At 41.0% G+C, this 15,416-nt stretch overlaps 1 protein-coding gene across 18 annotated transcripts in view; it reads left to right on the top strand.

Moving 5' to 3' along the window:
* Positions 1-15,416, top strand: part of SYNE1 (spectrin repeat containing nuclear envelope protein 1) — a 466,561-nt gene that overhangs the window by 432,817 nt on the left and 18,328 nt on the right. For 16 of the 18 annotated variants that reach the window (XM_081251412.1, XM_081251411.1, XM_081251427.1 and 13 more), the window contains 8 exons: positions 213-400; positions 1,322-1,472; positions 4,960-5,142; positions 5,412-5,549; positions 7,792-7,983; positions 8,886-9,219; positions 11,787-11,855; positions 13,811-13,953. In XM_081251412.1, the coding sequence (XP_081107538.1) occupies positions 213-400; positions 1,322-1,472; positions 4,960-5,142; positions 5,412-5,549; positions 7,792-7,983; positions 8,886-9,219; positions 11,787-11,855; positions 13,811-13,953 (1,398 nt within the window). The remainder of the gene's footprint in view (positions 1-212; positions 401-1,321; positions 1,473-4,959; positions 5,143-5,411; positions 5,550-7,791; positions 7,984-8,885; positions 9,220-11,786; positions 11,856-13,810; positions 13,954-15,416) is intronic. The other 2 variants (XM_081251414.1, XM_081251413.1) reach the window with 1 other exon arrangement.

The following is a 15,416-nucleotide window of genomic DNA, read 5'->3' as shown; positions in this document are numbered from 1 at the left end:
TTTGCTCACATAGCTAAAATATTTCTAGATTCATTTTCTCATACTTTTGAGGTTGTGGTATTTTATAAAGGAACTTGAAGAAACTTCATGCGTTCAAAGAAATGAAATATTTGTCAAGGTTTTGCCTAACCATTTCTGAGTCAGTGAATACTGCTGCAGTGTCTCCCATCTGTACACAAGCGTTTGAATGAAGCATGTCTCCTTCCCTGCAGGAGCTTCAGAGAGACATAGAGAAACACAGCACGGGTGTGGCCTCTGTCCTCAACCTGTGTGAGGTTCTCCTGCATGACTGTGATGCCTGTGCCACAGATGCCGAGTGCGGTTCCATCCAGCAGGCTACACGCAACCTGGACCGGCGGTGGAGAAATATCTGTGCTGTGTCCATGGAAAGAAGGCTAAAGTAAGCTGGGCTGTGCAAACAGTTGCGAAAGAGGAAGGACCAAAAAAACAAAAAATTTACCCAGAGTGTCTACGGTTCACTATTTGCTTTTGGTTGCAATGTCCAAAAATAGCCTTGGTTTCCCAAAGTTGCCGTCATCTACATTTACTTGGGAAAATAAGTACGTATAAAGGTCATATATAAATATAACAAGCCAAGTTACACCTGACCTAACAGTTTAAATATAATTCAGAGAAATTAAAATACTCCCTTGCTGAACAAATATAATGTTACAGAATTGGTGCTCTGGAAAAGTAACATTCTTTCATGAAAAAGGAAATAATAAAACAAAGGACATATCTTTAAGCCCTTTGAAACTCAAGGTGGTAAAAAAACAGTGATATGTTAGAAAATTATCACAGTGACTTAAGGCACATAATCTTTGTGCTCTCTGGGGAACTCTTGAAAGGATAATGTTTATCTTGCCATCATCGGTAGATTTTGATAAGGGTAAATTTGACATTGAGCTTAAATGGATTTTCAAACCTTAGTATAAGTTCAGCAGAAGCTTGGTATGAGTGTGCACTGCAGGCACGGTGTTGCACTTTTAAACTTCCTTGCGCATACCCAGAACAGTTCACACCATGTGCTTGTCTTACTCAGTTTGACTACTTCCAAATCCAGAGCTGCAGGACGTGTGTTTAAACACACATACACACACACACACACACACGCACGCATGCACACACACACAGCTGTTTCACCTTAGCTCAAACAGTTGTTTCTTTTTCAGTCTGGGCAAATTTGGCTCAAGGAACGGTTATCTTTTGGCACCCGGTTGCTTGTTTTGGGCACTCTTAGTCCTGTTGCAGGTATCAGACAGGGTTCTGGAGCACAAACAGTCTCAGGCAATCAGACTCTGTTCTTTCATTTCTGTCTTAGAATTGAAGAGACGTGGCGATTGTGGCAGAAGTTTCTGGATGACTTTTCTCGTTTTGAAGATTGGCTGAAATGCTCGGAAAGGGTAGCTGCCTTCCCCAGCTCTTCTGGGGTGCTCTATACAGTTGCCAAGGACGAACTAAAGAAATTTGAGGTGATTTTCAAATATTTCATCTTTATTTTGCTACGAGAGTAGCCAGCTGGTAGTTGGTGTCCCAAGACCTAAACAAGCTGTTCACCCACATATTATTTGTTCAAACAGCTAGGTGATAACTTTCTGGCCATCTTTATTATTACCTCATAAGTAGGCAAAGAAGAAGAGAAAGGAAGTTTTTACTTTAAGATTGTCAAGAATTACAAATAAAGTAGTAATGCTCTTCATTACGTTATAGAATTATTCAATTCTGTTAGAAAACACGAATCATGATTCTCCCCAAAAGATCTTGGCATTCTTTTGATTTCATAATTTTTTACAGTCAACCTTCTAAGATTCAGATATGATGGTTTTCCATACCAAAAAAAAAATGGTCATGAAGAACCTAGGGGCAAGACAGGAACAAAGACACAGACCTACTAGAGAATGGACTTGAGGACACGGGGAGGGGGAAGGGTAAGCTGGGACAAAGTGAGAGAGTGGCATGGACATATATACACTACCAAACATAAAACAGATAGCTAGTGGGAAGCAGCCGCATAGCACAGGGAGATCAGCTCAGTGCTTTGTGACCACCGAGAGGGGTGGGATAGGGAGGGTGGGAGGGAGGGAGACGCAAGAGGGAAGAGATATGGGGACATATGTATATGTATAACTGATTCACTTTGTTATAAAGCAGAAACTAACACACCATTGTAAAGCAATTATACTCCAATAAAGATGTTTAGAAAAACAAAAACAAAAATATCTGTCTTTCAAAGTATTTTCTTGATTTTTTTTACCTAACTGGAGCATAGATATATATGTATTTTTTAATCATTGATAAAATAGAATTGGCTCCAGAATTGATCAAATATTTTAAATCATAAACCATCTCTAATTATAAATGAAGAGCAGTGCCATTCTTGAGTCACCAAGATTTTTCAATTTTATAGAGACAAAAATAGCAGCAGTATAATCATTTTCATAAACAAAGGAATCATTCAGTAACAGATTCTAGTTCCTTGCCATTCTGGGCAGTCTCGAGGCTTGCTCTGTCACTGTGATAGGATGAAATCCCAACTTCTCAGCCTCTCGTTTTCACAGAGGACCTGACGTAGCCTTAAGCTGACCATTTTTTAATTTGAAGTTTCTTTTCCCATCAATGCCCACTGATCGGCAGTTGTGTTCTCAGATACAATGACAGAGAGCAGTTCTGATGCATGAATCTTACAAAAATCATTCTTGGTTGCTAAGTCTGCCCCAAGCTCCCTGAGATATTTTAAACTAAGACTAAAAAATCCAACCAAATTCAGCTGGATTTATTTTTACCTCGTGCCGCCAATTAACCAGGCATTTTTTGAGGCCTGTTATGAAGTTTATGAACTAAACATGAAGTTTAGTTTTTGTTCTTGTGGAGTTTAAAATCTACGAGTCATAGATGGGCAAGTCATGAATCTATAAAAGTGTTCAAATACTATGTGAAATAAATAAAAGTTATTCTGATGTCTGAATATGCACTTATATGTAACTATACCACTAAATTCCAGGAAAAAAAAATCCTATCTAAAAGGTTTTCCCTTAGAAAAGTTCTAGTAAAAAGCCACAATAAATTCTGCAGTAGATTTCAGATCATCCCAGTGTGAACAAATGCTAGTGGAAATATTCTTATACTGCATCTTATTACACTCAGCTTCATAAAGGTTAAACCTTCTATAGTTGGCTTACACTACAAAGCAGATTAAGTAAGATCCTTGTTGATGCTATTTTAGACCCTCAGATTTTATGGCAAAGGTTAGCCATGTAGTTAAGCTTATAATGCTATATAGTTATATAGCTAGTTATAATGAATGATTTTATTACTTATCTTTGTAGTTAATTTTCTTAAGAGACAGAAATAAATTACAAAAACAAAATTTTGTTTGAGGGCAGTCTTTACCTGTTCAATTGCACAAATATTGGGGACAGATCTGGGTGTGCTGGGGTACCCAACCATGGTGCCCGCCTTCACGCCAGTGAGAAAACATATTCTGTGACTTCCAGTAATGGCAAAAGCTGAACTTTCCTTACCACTTCCTTTCCTGGGGAAATAATTTAAAGTTTGTAGAATACAAGGTTGTATTTACTCGGATAAAGGCTCTTAAAGCAACTCTCAGAAGGAAAACCATTTCAGAGGCACAAGTGTGGTGGCATGTAAATAGTGTGACGAGCCAAAGGAAGCAAAACTTGGGGATTTAGATGAGTACAGTCCAATCAGTTATATAACTTTCTGTCCAATGCCAGGATGAAAATCAGTCATAAATCATACACATAAGTTTGAAATAAAAAAGCTTCATTTTATTTTGACCAAATGATTCTTATGCTAGGGTTATGCTACATTACAGAGAAAAAGAAGAGAGAGTATTTTACCTGCGGAAACTCTAAGCTGTGCATGGGGTAACCTCCGAAGTAAATAGCGACTACTATGTAAGGTGTCACATCAGCTCTAAAACGCTATATGAAAACTGAGTCATTCAGGAGGGCAACAGAAAAGAAATAGAGCATGTTCCACACTTTTTTTTACTAAGCTGTTTTTCTTAAAAGTTAATAATAGCTTGCATTTAGAAGACCTTCTGCAAAAGGTAGTTTTTTTTTTTAATGGACACCAGAATTTTGGCAATTTCTGGATTTCTTAGGAAATAACATTTTACAAATTAAAGAGACAGTTCTATGATATCTTTTCTCAGTATGGACATCAGAAATTTTGAACATTTGAAACTCACATTTCAGCATACATACATATTTATGTAATCAGTTGGCTTTATGGGAAAGTTTTTTTCAGGCTGTTAATTATTTTAAAAGCTATATTATATTGGGCTTCCCTGGTGGCGCAGTGGTTGAGAGTCCGCCTGCCGATGCAGGGGACACGGGTTCGTGCCCCGGTCTGGGAAGATCCCACATTCCGCAGAGCGGCTAGGCCCGTGAGCCATGGCTGCTGAGCCTGCGCATCCGGAGCCTGTGCTCTGCAAGGGGAGAGGCCACAACAGTGAGAGGCCCGCCTACCGCAAAAAAAAAAAAAAAAAAAAAAAAAAGCTATATTATATATGTGTATGTGTATGTTCTAATGTATATATTATATACATATATGTGTACATGTTATATGTATATGTGTGTATTATATATATATATATGTATATATCATGTGTATGTGTGTATGTTCTCTATGTATGTGTATATATTATATATTTATATTTATATTGTATATGTATTTGTGTATATACATATATTTATTACTGTTTACCATTTTCTTTCATATTTTTGTTTGATCGACTCCCTTTCCTTAAGCCACACTGATTATATTACTTTACTTTAACAAGTGGAAGTATATGCTGGTTAGAAATTGTCTTTTCCCATTTTGGGGGAAGAGTTGACTTCCTGTTCTGCCTGACATCACAATGTGAAGCCCAGACACCCTTGCTGAGAGCCCTCTGCTGATCTCCCTGTCTGATGTGCCTCTTTGTGGTCTTAGGGTTTCCAGCGACAGGTCCATGAGACCCTGACCCAGCTGGAACTGATTAACAAGCAGTACCGCCGCCTGGCCAGAGAGAACCGCACCGACTCGGCCTGCAGCCTGAAACATATGATCCACGAAGGCAACCAGAGATGGGACAACCTGCAGAAGCGCGTCACCTCCATCTTGCGCAGACTCAAGGTCTATACTACGCCTCCTCTGTAGCCTAGAGGCCCGGAGGACAGGATTGGGCCATTTGTACACCATATCAGGACATAGTCTCAGTGACTTTGTAAGACTGGGATGGCAAGAGATTGAGGTATCCAGCATGAACTTATATGGTAAAAAATTGCAGGGTTCTGGTTGCTCGTTGAGAAAATGACTTTCCAGGAGAACGTTGGAATTGGCAGTTCCATCTCAGCACGTGTTTGTGGACTTTTTCACTTTTATTCTTTTCTTTTCACATCCAGCATTTCATTGGCCAGCGGGAGGAGTTTGAGACTGCACGGGACAGCATCCTGGTGTGGCTGACAGAGATGGATTTGCAACTCACTAACATTGAGCATTTTTCCGAGTGTGATGTTCAAGCTAAAATAAAGCAACTCAAGGTGATAAATTAGGGTTTTTTTTTCAAATTATCAGTGCTAAGAGAGTCTGAAGAGGAAAGGATTTTTTAGATACTTTTGTGAAGAACATACTAAAGAACTGTTCTTTGTTTGTTTTATAAATTTATTTATTTATTTATATTTTTTTATTTTGGGCTGCATCAGATCTTTGTTGCTGCGAGCGGGTTTTCTCTAGTTGCAGCGAGCAGGGGCTACTCTTCATTGCAGTGCACAGGCTCTAGGCACGCAGGCTTCAGTAGTTGTGGCACGTGGGCTCAGTAGTTGTGGTGCATGGGCTTAGCCACTCCATGATCTTCCCAGACCAGGGCTTGAACCCATGTCTCCTGCATTGGCAGGTGAACTCCCAACCACTGTGCCACCAGGGAAGTCCAAAAAATTAGTTCTTCTTGATTGAAAACAAATTCAGAAAATAAGAAAGATATTAAAAATGAAATGAAGAGCATTACCCAGAGATACAACTCCCATTAACATATACACTTTAATTATTAACTTGATCGCCAGGATTGTTGTTTTTCGTTCTTGTTGTTTTTTTCTGATTTGTTTCTAGCACCTTCAAATTGTTTGACTCACATGATCCAGAGCAGTTCAACTTTCTCGTGTTGGGATTTCATTCCACATAGTCTACATTCTTAGGTGCCAAGTTAGTTTTTAAGCATGTTTGGTATGTTTCAGTATATAACTCAAACACAGTGGCTAGTTAAACATTTTTAATAGGGAGGGATATATATTAGATATAAGGGTTCCCTGAAAGGAAGAGTGTTTAACATCTTGAATAATATGCAATGCAGCTTGTGAAATTTTCCTCCCAAGATAAGATAGTTTTTTTTTAAAGAATAATCCTGATGCCCATAACTTTAAGGTTGTTATAATAAAACAAGGAAGTTACTTTTAATCAGTGATTCTCAGGATAAAAAAATCATAAAATAGCCCTGGTATTCTGCCCAGCCTCTCTCTCTCCATCCCTCCCTTCGCCTCAATTCTTGCAAGTCATTTTACAGGTAAATCAATATTTAAAAGCTTCATTTTCTACCAAGTGGTAGTTGAATCTTTTCTTTTTGGACTCTGACAGGGTCGTAGCATTTATTAACACCCTCCTTCTCCCTTGGCAGTCTTTTTATTATTGTGCAATTTCAACTATCCCAGAGTTTATTTTTTTTTGGGGGGGGGCGTTGCGTAGGGTCTTAGTTGCAACAGGTGGGCTCCTTGGTTGCGGCTCGCCAGCTCCTTAGTTTTGGCATGCGAACCCTTAGTTGCAGCACACATGTGGGATCTAGTTCCCTGACCAGGGATCGAACCCAGGTCCCCTGCATTGGGAGCACGGAGTCTTAACCACTGCACCACCAGGGATGTTTCTCCAGAGTTTATTCTTGTGTTGAATTAAAATTTATCCCCTGAAACTTGTCCCCTGTAGCTGAACTGTTTTGAATCATATAGAATGAGTCTAAATAATCCTCCAGAATTACCTGTTTTTCAAATAATTATAATCTTTCCTGCTTATGTCCTGAAACAATTTAAAAAAATCATCTGAGAAGAATTTGTGACATTGTCATTCGGATGGCTTTCCTTCGTCATGTTTGACATGTCAGGAAATCTAAAATTAAAATATCCAATATAAATCTTTAAAATGCTAAATTTATTTCAGTGGCACTGTATTGCTTACCATTGCTTTTCATCAGGGGCCACTAGTGCTCTCAACTTTATGATGGGTTTGAATGTTTGTTCCCATGATTCTCTTACCCGCACTGTCTGTGGTGGTAAATTTTATTAGCAAAAGGCACCTCTCTGGTCATGGAATTCTAACAATGCCATTTCTGCCTCCTGTTCTGATTTAAAATTTTTATGTTTTTTGTTTGTTTGTTTGTTTGTTTTTTTGCGGTACTTGGGCCTCTCACTGTCATGGCCTCTCCTGTTGCGGAGCACAGGCTCCAGATGCGCAGGCTCAGCGGCCGTGGCTCACCAGCCCAGCCGCTCTGCGGCATGTGGGATCTTCCCGGACCGGGGCACAAACCCGTGTCCCCTGCATCGGCAGGCGGACTCTCAACCACTGCGCCACCAGGGAAGCCCAAAATTTTTATGTTTTACTTTAGAAAGTCATAGCCTCTTGGCTTGTCATTGTCTATGGTAAATTTAATATCCCCCTACATGGCTTTTCTAAATATGTATTTTAGAATTACTTCATGTCCAAGTGAGCAATAAAAAATTACATGCAATATGTGCTCCCTAGGCCTTCCAGCAGGAAATCTCATTGAACCACAATAAGATTGAGCAGATAATTGCCCAAGGAGAACAGCTGATAGAAAAGAGTGAACCCCTGGATGCCACGTTCATTGAAGAAGAGCTGGATGAACTCCGACGCTACTGTCAGGAGGTCTTCGGGCGCGTGGAAAGATACCATAAGAAACTGATTCGCCTGCCTGTATGTGACATTGTTTTTTCATTATCATGAAATCTAAAGAGAATTAATAATGTGGACTTAGGTAACATCGTTGAGTGGGCAAGAGCCCGGACTCTGGAGCCAGAGTGCCTGGGTTCCAGCCCCAGCTCTGGCTACGTCACCTTGGGCAAGTTACTTCACGTCACTTGCCTTGGTTTCCTCAGTTGTAAAGCTGATTTAATAACAGTACCTACCTTGTAGAAAGGATTGCTTTGGGCATGAAATGAGTTAACATATATACATACAAAGAGCTTAGAAGCATACTTGGTACACATCTTCCATGGAAGATAAAGAAGCTTCTGGAAGAAACAAGGGAATGAAAGTGAGCATTGTAAACAGTGGCTCAATTGATGAAGTTGTTTAGTTGAATTTCTTTTTTCTCTTCCATTTCCCTAATTGCTACCATAATCACATCTCATTGTCAAGATGCTATTATTAGAATATTTGGAATCTTCTGTGATAAAATATATTTTGTATCTGGAATATAAGGTATAAAAGGGCCAGCTAAGGTTTTATTAGTAATTCCCTTTTGTTCCTGATATGTGCCATTCTGTACTTACTGTGTTGCAGATTAGGTACTAGGTTGCCTTTATTTACATTATCTTATTTAATCTTATATCAATTCTTTGAAGTAGGTCTTAATATTATTTCCCTTTTTCCATGATAAAACTGAGAATTTACTAGATTAATGTATAAGACATTTTAAAAAGTTATCAGAAGATACTTATTTATTTGATGATAGGAAGTTTAAAATTACCCCCAGCAAGGTAGGAGTGTGGTCCCGATAAGCTTGAGTGCTGAGATTTGGTGAAAGGCAGAGCACAGAGTGGGAAGGGGGTCAGCTGAGCGCTGCTGTAACAGGGCTGGCTTGACTGCGTTTCCAGCTCCCAGATGACGAGCACGACCTCTCTGACCGCGAGCTGGAGCTGGAGGAGACTGCAGCTCTGTCGGACCTCCACTGGCACGACACCTCCGCGGACAGCGCGCCCTCCCCCCAGCCCGCCTCCAACCCCTCCCTCTCACTCGCCCAGCCCCTCCAGGGCGAGAGGTCCGGGCGAGACACCCCCGCCAGTGTGGACTCCATCCCTCTGGAGTGGGACCATGACTATGACCTCAGTCGTGACCTAGAGTCTGCTGTGTCCAGAACTCTGCCCTCTGAGGACGAAGAGGGTCAGGAAGATAAAGATTTCTACCTCAGGGGAGCTGTTGGTCTGTCAGGTAAGAAAGAGCTCCTCCTATGTGCTAGCTTGAAAGAAAATGAAAAAGAGTGGATACTGTACCAGAAATCCGTTCGCTGAGCAGAATCATCTGCCTTCTCCCATTAGGGGAACTTATACACAAACGAATAATAGGATATTAACATGATTCGCAAATATAAAATTGGCGTTGTGGCCACTGATGTATCGCACATATACCTATGTTCTTACTACACAACAAGCACTTTATAAGTACTGGAAATACACAGTTCCTTTTCTTCTCAAAGAGCTCACACTCTAGTGTGGAACACAGACAAGAAACGGCTGTGTGAAATGTTTGGTACTAGGATAGCAACGTACACATGGTGGTGTAGAAGCACAGCCCAGGGATGACTAAGCTGGCGGTTTGAGGAGAGGCTTCAGGGAAGAGACTTGAGCTGAGACCTGAAGGATGCATAGGAGTTGGTCAGGAGGGCACAGCAATGTTCAGAGCAAGAAAGGAAAGCATGCCCATCTCGGATTTATGATTAGCCTCAGCGCTTTTGGTCACCTGGAGTTTGTCCAGAATGACAAGGCTGTATGTAGACTGGGAGGAATGGAATGAACAAAGAGGAGGTGGAAAAGCAAGCCAGGACCTGGTCATAAAGCAACCTGTTCATCATGGAAAGGAGTTTGGTTTTTGTCATGAAGGCCATGGAGAGCCACAGCAGGGCTCTAAGGAGGGAGGCAATGTGGTCAAATGCATATTTTCTTTTTTTTTGGTTAATAAATTTATTTATTTTATTTATTTATTTTTGGCTGTGTTGGGTCTTCGTGGCTATGTGTGGGCTTTCTCTAGTTGCAGAGAGCAGGGGCTACTCTTCTTCGTGGTGCACGGGCTTCTCATTGCAGTGGCTTCTCTTGTTGCAGAGCATGGGCTCTAGGCGCATGGGCTTCAGTAGTTGTGGCACGCCACCTTAGCAGTTGTGGCACACGGGCTTAGTTGCTCTGCGGCATGTGGGATCTTCCCTGGCCAGGGATCGAACCTATGTCCCCTGCATTGGCAGGTGGATTCTTAACCGCTGCGCCACCAGGAAAGTCCCGATGCATATTTTCAAAGAACTTGTCTCAATACTATCTAGAGAAGGGCACATTGAAAGAGAGTCCAAAAGGAATTGTTTTACAATCCAGGACACAGATATGATGGTGGCCTGAACTAAGGAAGCAGCACTGGGAATAGAAAGAATGGAAGAGCTATGAGAAATCATAAGACAGCTACTCCGTGACTGATGGTTGATTGAATTGGGATTGAAGTGACTTTCTGGCTTGGGCATCTTGGTGAAAGATGCAGGTGGTCCTAGGCTCTGAGGACCATGAGCAGGAGAGAATGTTCTGGGTGTCTGTGGAGCCACGGAGGCAGGGCAGTGAAAAAGGGGGAGGTGATGAGTTCCTCTGTGCACATCCTGAACTTGAGATGCTGTAGACTATCCCAAGGGGAAAAGCCAGCAGTCGATGGATGCATGGATCTGAATTTCAGGAACCGGAAATGCCAATTAGGTAGTTTTCCACATAGTGGTCACCAAGGGAAGGAAGGAGATAGCACAGGAAGAGTGTATGAAGGGATACAAGAAGTATGAGACTTCAAGAAACACATATAGTGAAGGGATGGACGGAGGAAGAGGAGCATTGTAAGGAAGGTGAGTCAAAATAGAATAAATAATCAAGAGGCCAATCTGTAGCACTTGTAAACGCATCTCACACATTCTCTAAAAGAGAATTTCTGCTTGTTTCTGATGGTTCACATTTGGATTCCCAAGGGTATGACACTGTCTAAAAGGAAAACGATTTCTCTCGTTTCTATTTTGTTTTTATGGTACAACCTAATAGTTAGGCATTTTCCATCTAAAGCAGAACTGTCCAATATGTAGCCCTCAGCCACATGTGACAGCTGATCACTGAAATGTGACCGTGCAGACTGAGATTTGCTGTGTCAAATGAACTTAACGAATACACAAAATTTAAAAACTTAGCACAAAGGCAAGCATGTAAAATATGCATAATACTATTTATGTTGATTACATGTTAGAATTAGGGTATATTGGTTTAGTAAAATTAAGTATTAAAATTATTTTCATCCTTTTCTCATTACTTTTTCATTGTGGCCCTTAGACTCTTTAAAATAATGTACGTGGCTCATGTTATTTCTATTGGACAGCGCTGCTCTAGAACCTGACTGTCTTGGTTGAAATCCCAGTTATGCCACTACTAGCTGTTGAAACTTGGATGAGTAACTTCATTCCCCTGAACCTCAGTTTTCTCATCAATAAAATGAGAATAACACTTCCATGCACCCTGCAGGGTTTCTGTGAGGATAAATGAGTGCTTAGAACAGCACCTGGCTCATAAAACACTCAATCCACGTGAGCCCTTATAATGATTTATCTCAGGAACCCTTTGGTGATCGTACTCAGACTTCTCTATATGTTCAAGAGTTATCTGCCGAGGATGACTAACTTCCTCTTTTTCTCCCTAAGAAAGTTATTTTCCTGCCATCAGGGAATCAAGGTTTCCAGACCTTAGCTGTCAACTTAGACTGTGCTCTTTTTGCAGATGTAACGATTCCCGCAAGTCCCGAGGCCTATGTTAAACTCACAGAAAGTGCAATCAGAAATCCCTCTGGTAGGCACCAAAAGCCAAAGTGCACCTCTCTCCCTCACCTGTAACAAGCCTCCTCCTCTCCCAGCACATCTACTGTACCTCTCACAGCTCTGTGCCAAAAGCATGTTAAGGCAGAACTTCCTCTCTGACTGCCGTCTCAGAAACGAAACCCAAAACATTTGGTGGATCAACACCAAGAATAAGATTCCAATAATCAAGGGCAATAAAGCAACTGCTCAACTTGCTAAATGGTAATCACTCAGTAAGTGTGGACCTATGATGCCCATTAATGGCAGAAAATAGGAGATGGAAACACTAGTCTTAGCACTGGTGCTTTAGTGCCCTGCTTGGTTGTAGCAGGTCTGGCCACGTGACTTCGAGGAGGGCTTACAGACCCACCTCTGGCTGAGGAATCAGGGCTCAAGGATCTGGTCCCAAGTCCACCAGCCTATACATGGGACCTCAGGCCCACCATTCATCCTCCTGATCTCACGGGTCCCATATAAGACAAGGGGTAAAATCAGATATTCAGCTCTAAAAAATTATACTTTTTTTTTTTTTTTTTTTTTTTTTGCGGTACGCAGGCCTCTCACCGTTGTGGCCTCTCCCATTGCGGAGCACAGGCTCCGGACGCGCAGGCTCAGCGGCCATGGCTCACGGGCCCAGCCGCTCCACGGCATGTGGGATCTTCCTGGACCGGGGCACAAACCCGTGTCCCCTGCATTGTCAGGCGGACTCTCAACCACTGCGCCACCAGGGAAGCCCAAAAATTATACTTTTAGTTTAATAAGTCTTACTTCCCCATAAAGCAATTTGACATGAGAATGTATTCCACAGTATCTTAAAGACTTCGATTTTCAAAAAAAAAAAAAAAAAAAAAGAATTAGATTTTCCTTTCAGGACAGAGCTACTCCTGAAACAAGAAGGCTTAAAGAAAGGAAAATGGAACTCGTTTTGCTTAATGTTGCTCTAGACAAACTAGCTCAGGGTCAGTAATTTGGAGGACACTGGAGAGAATAGGGTTTGACCACAGTGATAGGATACTGAATTGTGAGTTTATTAGTTTACACTTTGGTTTTTGCAGAAAAGCAAAAGGACAGGAAGTAAGTAGCATTACTGAAATGGTTACTGCCTGAGTGATTCCCAGTGAGAAACCTCTTCCAGGTGTATTTAGAAGGTCTTTTTTCCAAAAAAGAATTAATAAAGCTTACTAATATTTATTCTGCTTTCACCCTGTGCTAGCTTCACTCTGATGATCAATGTTCTTGTTGAATGCAGACTGTAATACACACACACACACAATAATTTTGCAGAAGGATGTCACATCTCTCAAAGGAGATGAGCTAGAAGTTCTAAGCTGTGAGTGAGAACATACCTGGGTGGAAATGGTAAAATCTTAGCTTTCTCCTGATTTTGTTTCAGGTTTGAAACAAAAGCAAGCCATTGCTAGTTTGGTACCTCCACACATAACCCATCCTGAGCTAGTCTTTTCTTGGTTCACTTGAAGTCCCACCTTAAGTGAATGATGCAGCCACCTGGGACTTCAGTGGCACTGTCTTCTACTGAGATGCAGAAAGGAAGATTAGAGGGTGTGTCTTTTTCTGTTTGATAAGTGACTGCAGAGGGAGCCTGAGATGTAACTGCCTCCTAGTTACTGGGGAGCGGAAGCCACCACCTGAGGTCTTTAGAAAGCTTACAACACGCAATTTTCAGGGGATGAGCCGGAAGAGGGAGCGGAAGCGCAGGCTGTTAGAACCCACCACAGGCCCCTTTTGCAACACCCAGTCTGCTTGGACCTTGGTCAAGCACATTCATTGGTCTGGTAATTCGAACTCCTAACCCAACAACATGTCGGTACTAAATGTGCTTTATGGTTACCCGCACACGTACCATCTCTCTACTGCCTTAGCTGTAGAATTTCTTAACCATCTCCTTGAATGTCAAGCTTGTAAAGATTCTTACGGTCGTCACTGCAGGGGATCCTAGCACCTTGGAGTCACAGATCCAACAACTGGGCAAAGCCCTGGATGGCAGCCACTTTCAGATGCAGCAAATGGAGAATATCATCCACAGCAAAACTCCCACAGGACCAGAGCTAGACTCCAGCTACAGAGGCTATGTGAGTATCTGGACCCTCGTGATCCTGACACATACCTGGTAATCACAAGCGTGTGACAAAGAACAGTCCATCTGTGGCACAAGGGTTGTGTCAGCTCTCCATGTACCAAGCTGCCCTTGAAGTCATGTGTGTGCAAAACAAAGCCCTGTTAGTCGATTACCTTTTGAGCAAAACTGGTCTGTGCTCAGACCCACTGATCTACCCTAATGACCAGACTGGTCCTTTACACTGAGAACTGAGTGAAATCCATTTCATTGAAAGCAACAAAATGCTTTGGCTCTGGAAAGTGATTAGGCATTTTTCCAAATTCAGCTAATGATTTTCTGACCAAGGATATCCTTGGAGCAGCAGATTTTAGCTGGTAGACTACTAACATGGAATTGTTTTAGTTCTTTTCCTAGGTGTCTTGATTCACTTGATGATCTTGGGACTTTTTTAATGCTCTGTTATTTGTATGTTCATTCTGGAGAAAACAGTTCTGACTAACGAGAGATTTGGGGAAAAGATGGCAAGAGATTGTGTGTATTACCAGTTCCATTTTCGAAGCTTTTTGTAAAGTAATAACTTCATTTGCTCTGCTTAGGTTACTGACCGAATAACTTTTCCCAGAGAATTACCTGTTTTCCTACACATACTTAGGCAAGAGGATTTGAAAGTAAATCTCTTCTATGCCTCATGTCATTTCTTTTCATACCCAAAAGACCGCTTCCTAAAAGGAAAGAAAAATTAATTTCCCTAAGCCTAATGACAACACCCACGTACTGCTTTTTTGAAACCAGGAGAGAGAACCGTTCTAGTTATATATGCTAACATTAATATCCTCACAATCACAGAAGACTAATTAATCATGAGCTTACTTCCTGTCCAGTTTGGCCTATTATACTGACTTCTATCATAGTGAAACCTCTTTTTTAAAAACATAATTTCACAATGAGCATGCTGACATCACTGAGGTTATACTTAACACCAATCAAAAGCAATCAAAGTAACTTAATAGCAATGTAATTTGTTAAAGACTTTGAAAGAAAACGTTCTGATCAGTATAGCAGGAGTGTTTTGAAATGATTTGTTCTTTTAAGCTTTGAATACTGTGCATGATATTAAACACGGAGTTGGAAGCTTTCCTTTTGATGTTAGAATTTATTCCTTTAGTATCTATTAACCATTGCTTAAATTTTCTCATGAAACAGCTGGCTTTAATATTGTTTTATTCTTGTAAGTATTTTAATTATTTAATACAAATAAATGTCCCTTTGAGATTTGTGGTAATATTACTCTTCCCATCCTTCAGTTGAAGAAACAGGGAGCAGCTTGCCAAAAACTATATATTGTATTGCCAGCTGAGGGCTCTGAGTGTTAAATCCCAGATCGGTTTAGTCTGTTTTGATTCATAAATTTTAAAAGAAATTTTGAAGACTTATGCAAAACCACGTGTGCCAAGTATATCTTCAAGGCATTGCTTT

Source organism: Mesoplodon bidens, assembly GCF_964165515.1.
Source record: "Mesoplodon bidens genome assembly, chromosome: 12".
Taxonomy (NCBI): Eukaryota; Metazoa; Chordata; class Mammalia; order Artiodactyla; family Ziphiidae; genus Mesoplodon; species Mesoplodon bidens.
Note: the sequence above shows the minus strand (reverse complement) of the source record. Positions and strands in the feature narration are given on the sequence as shown.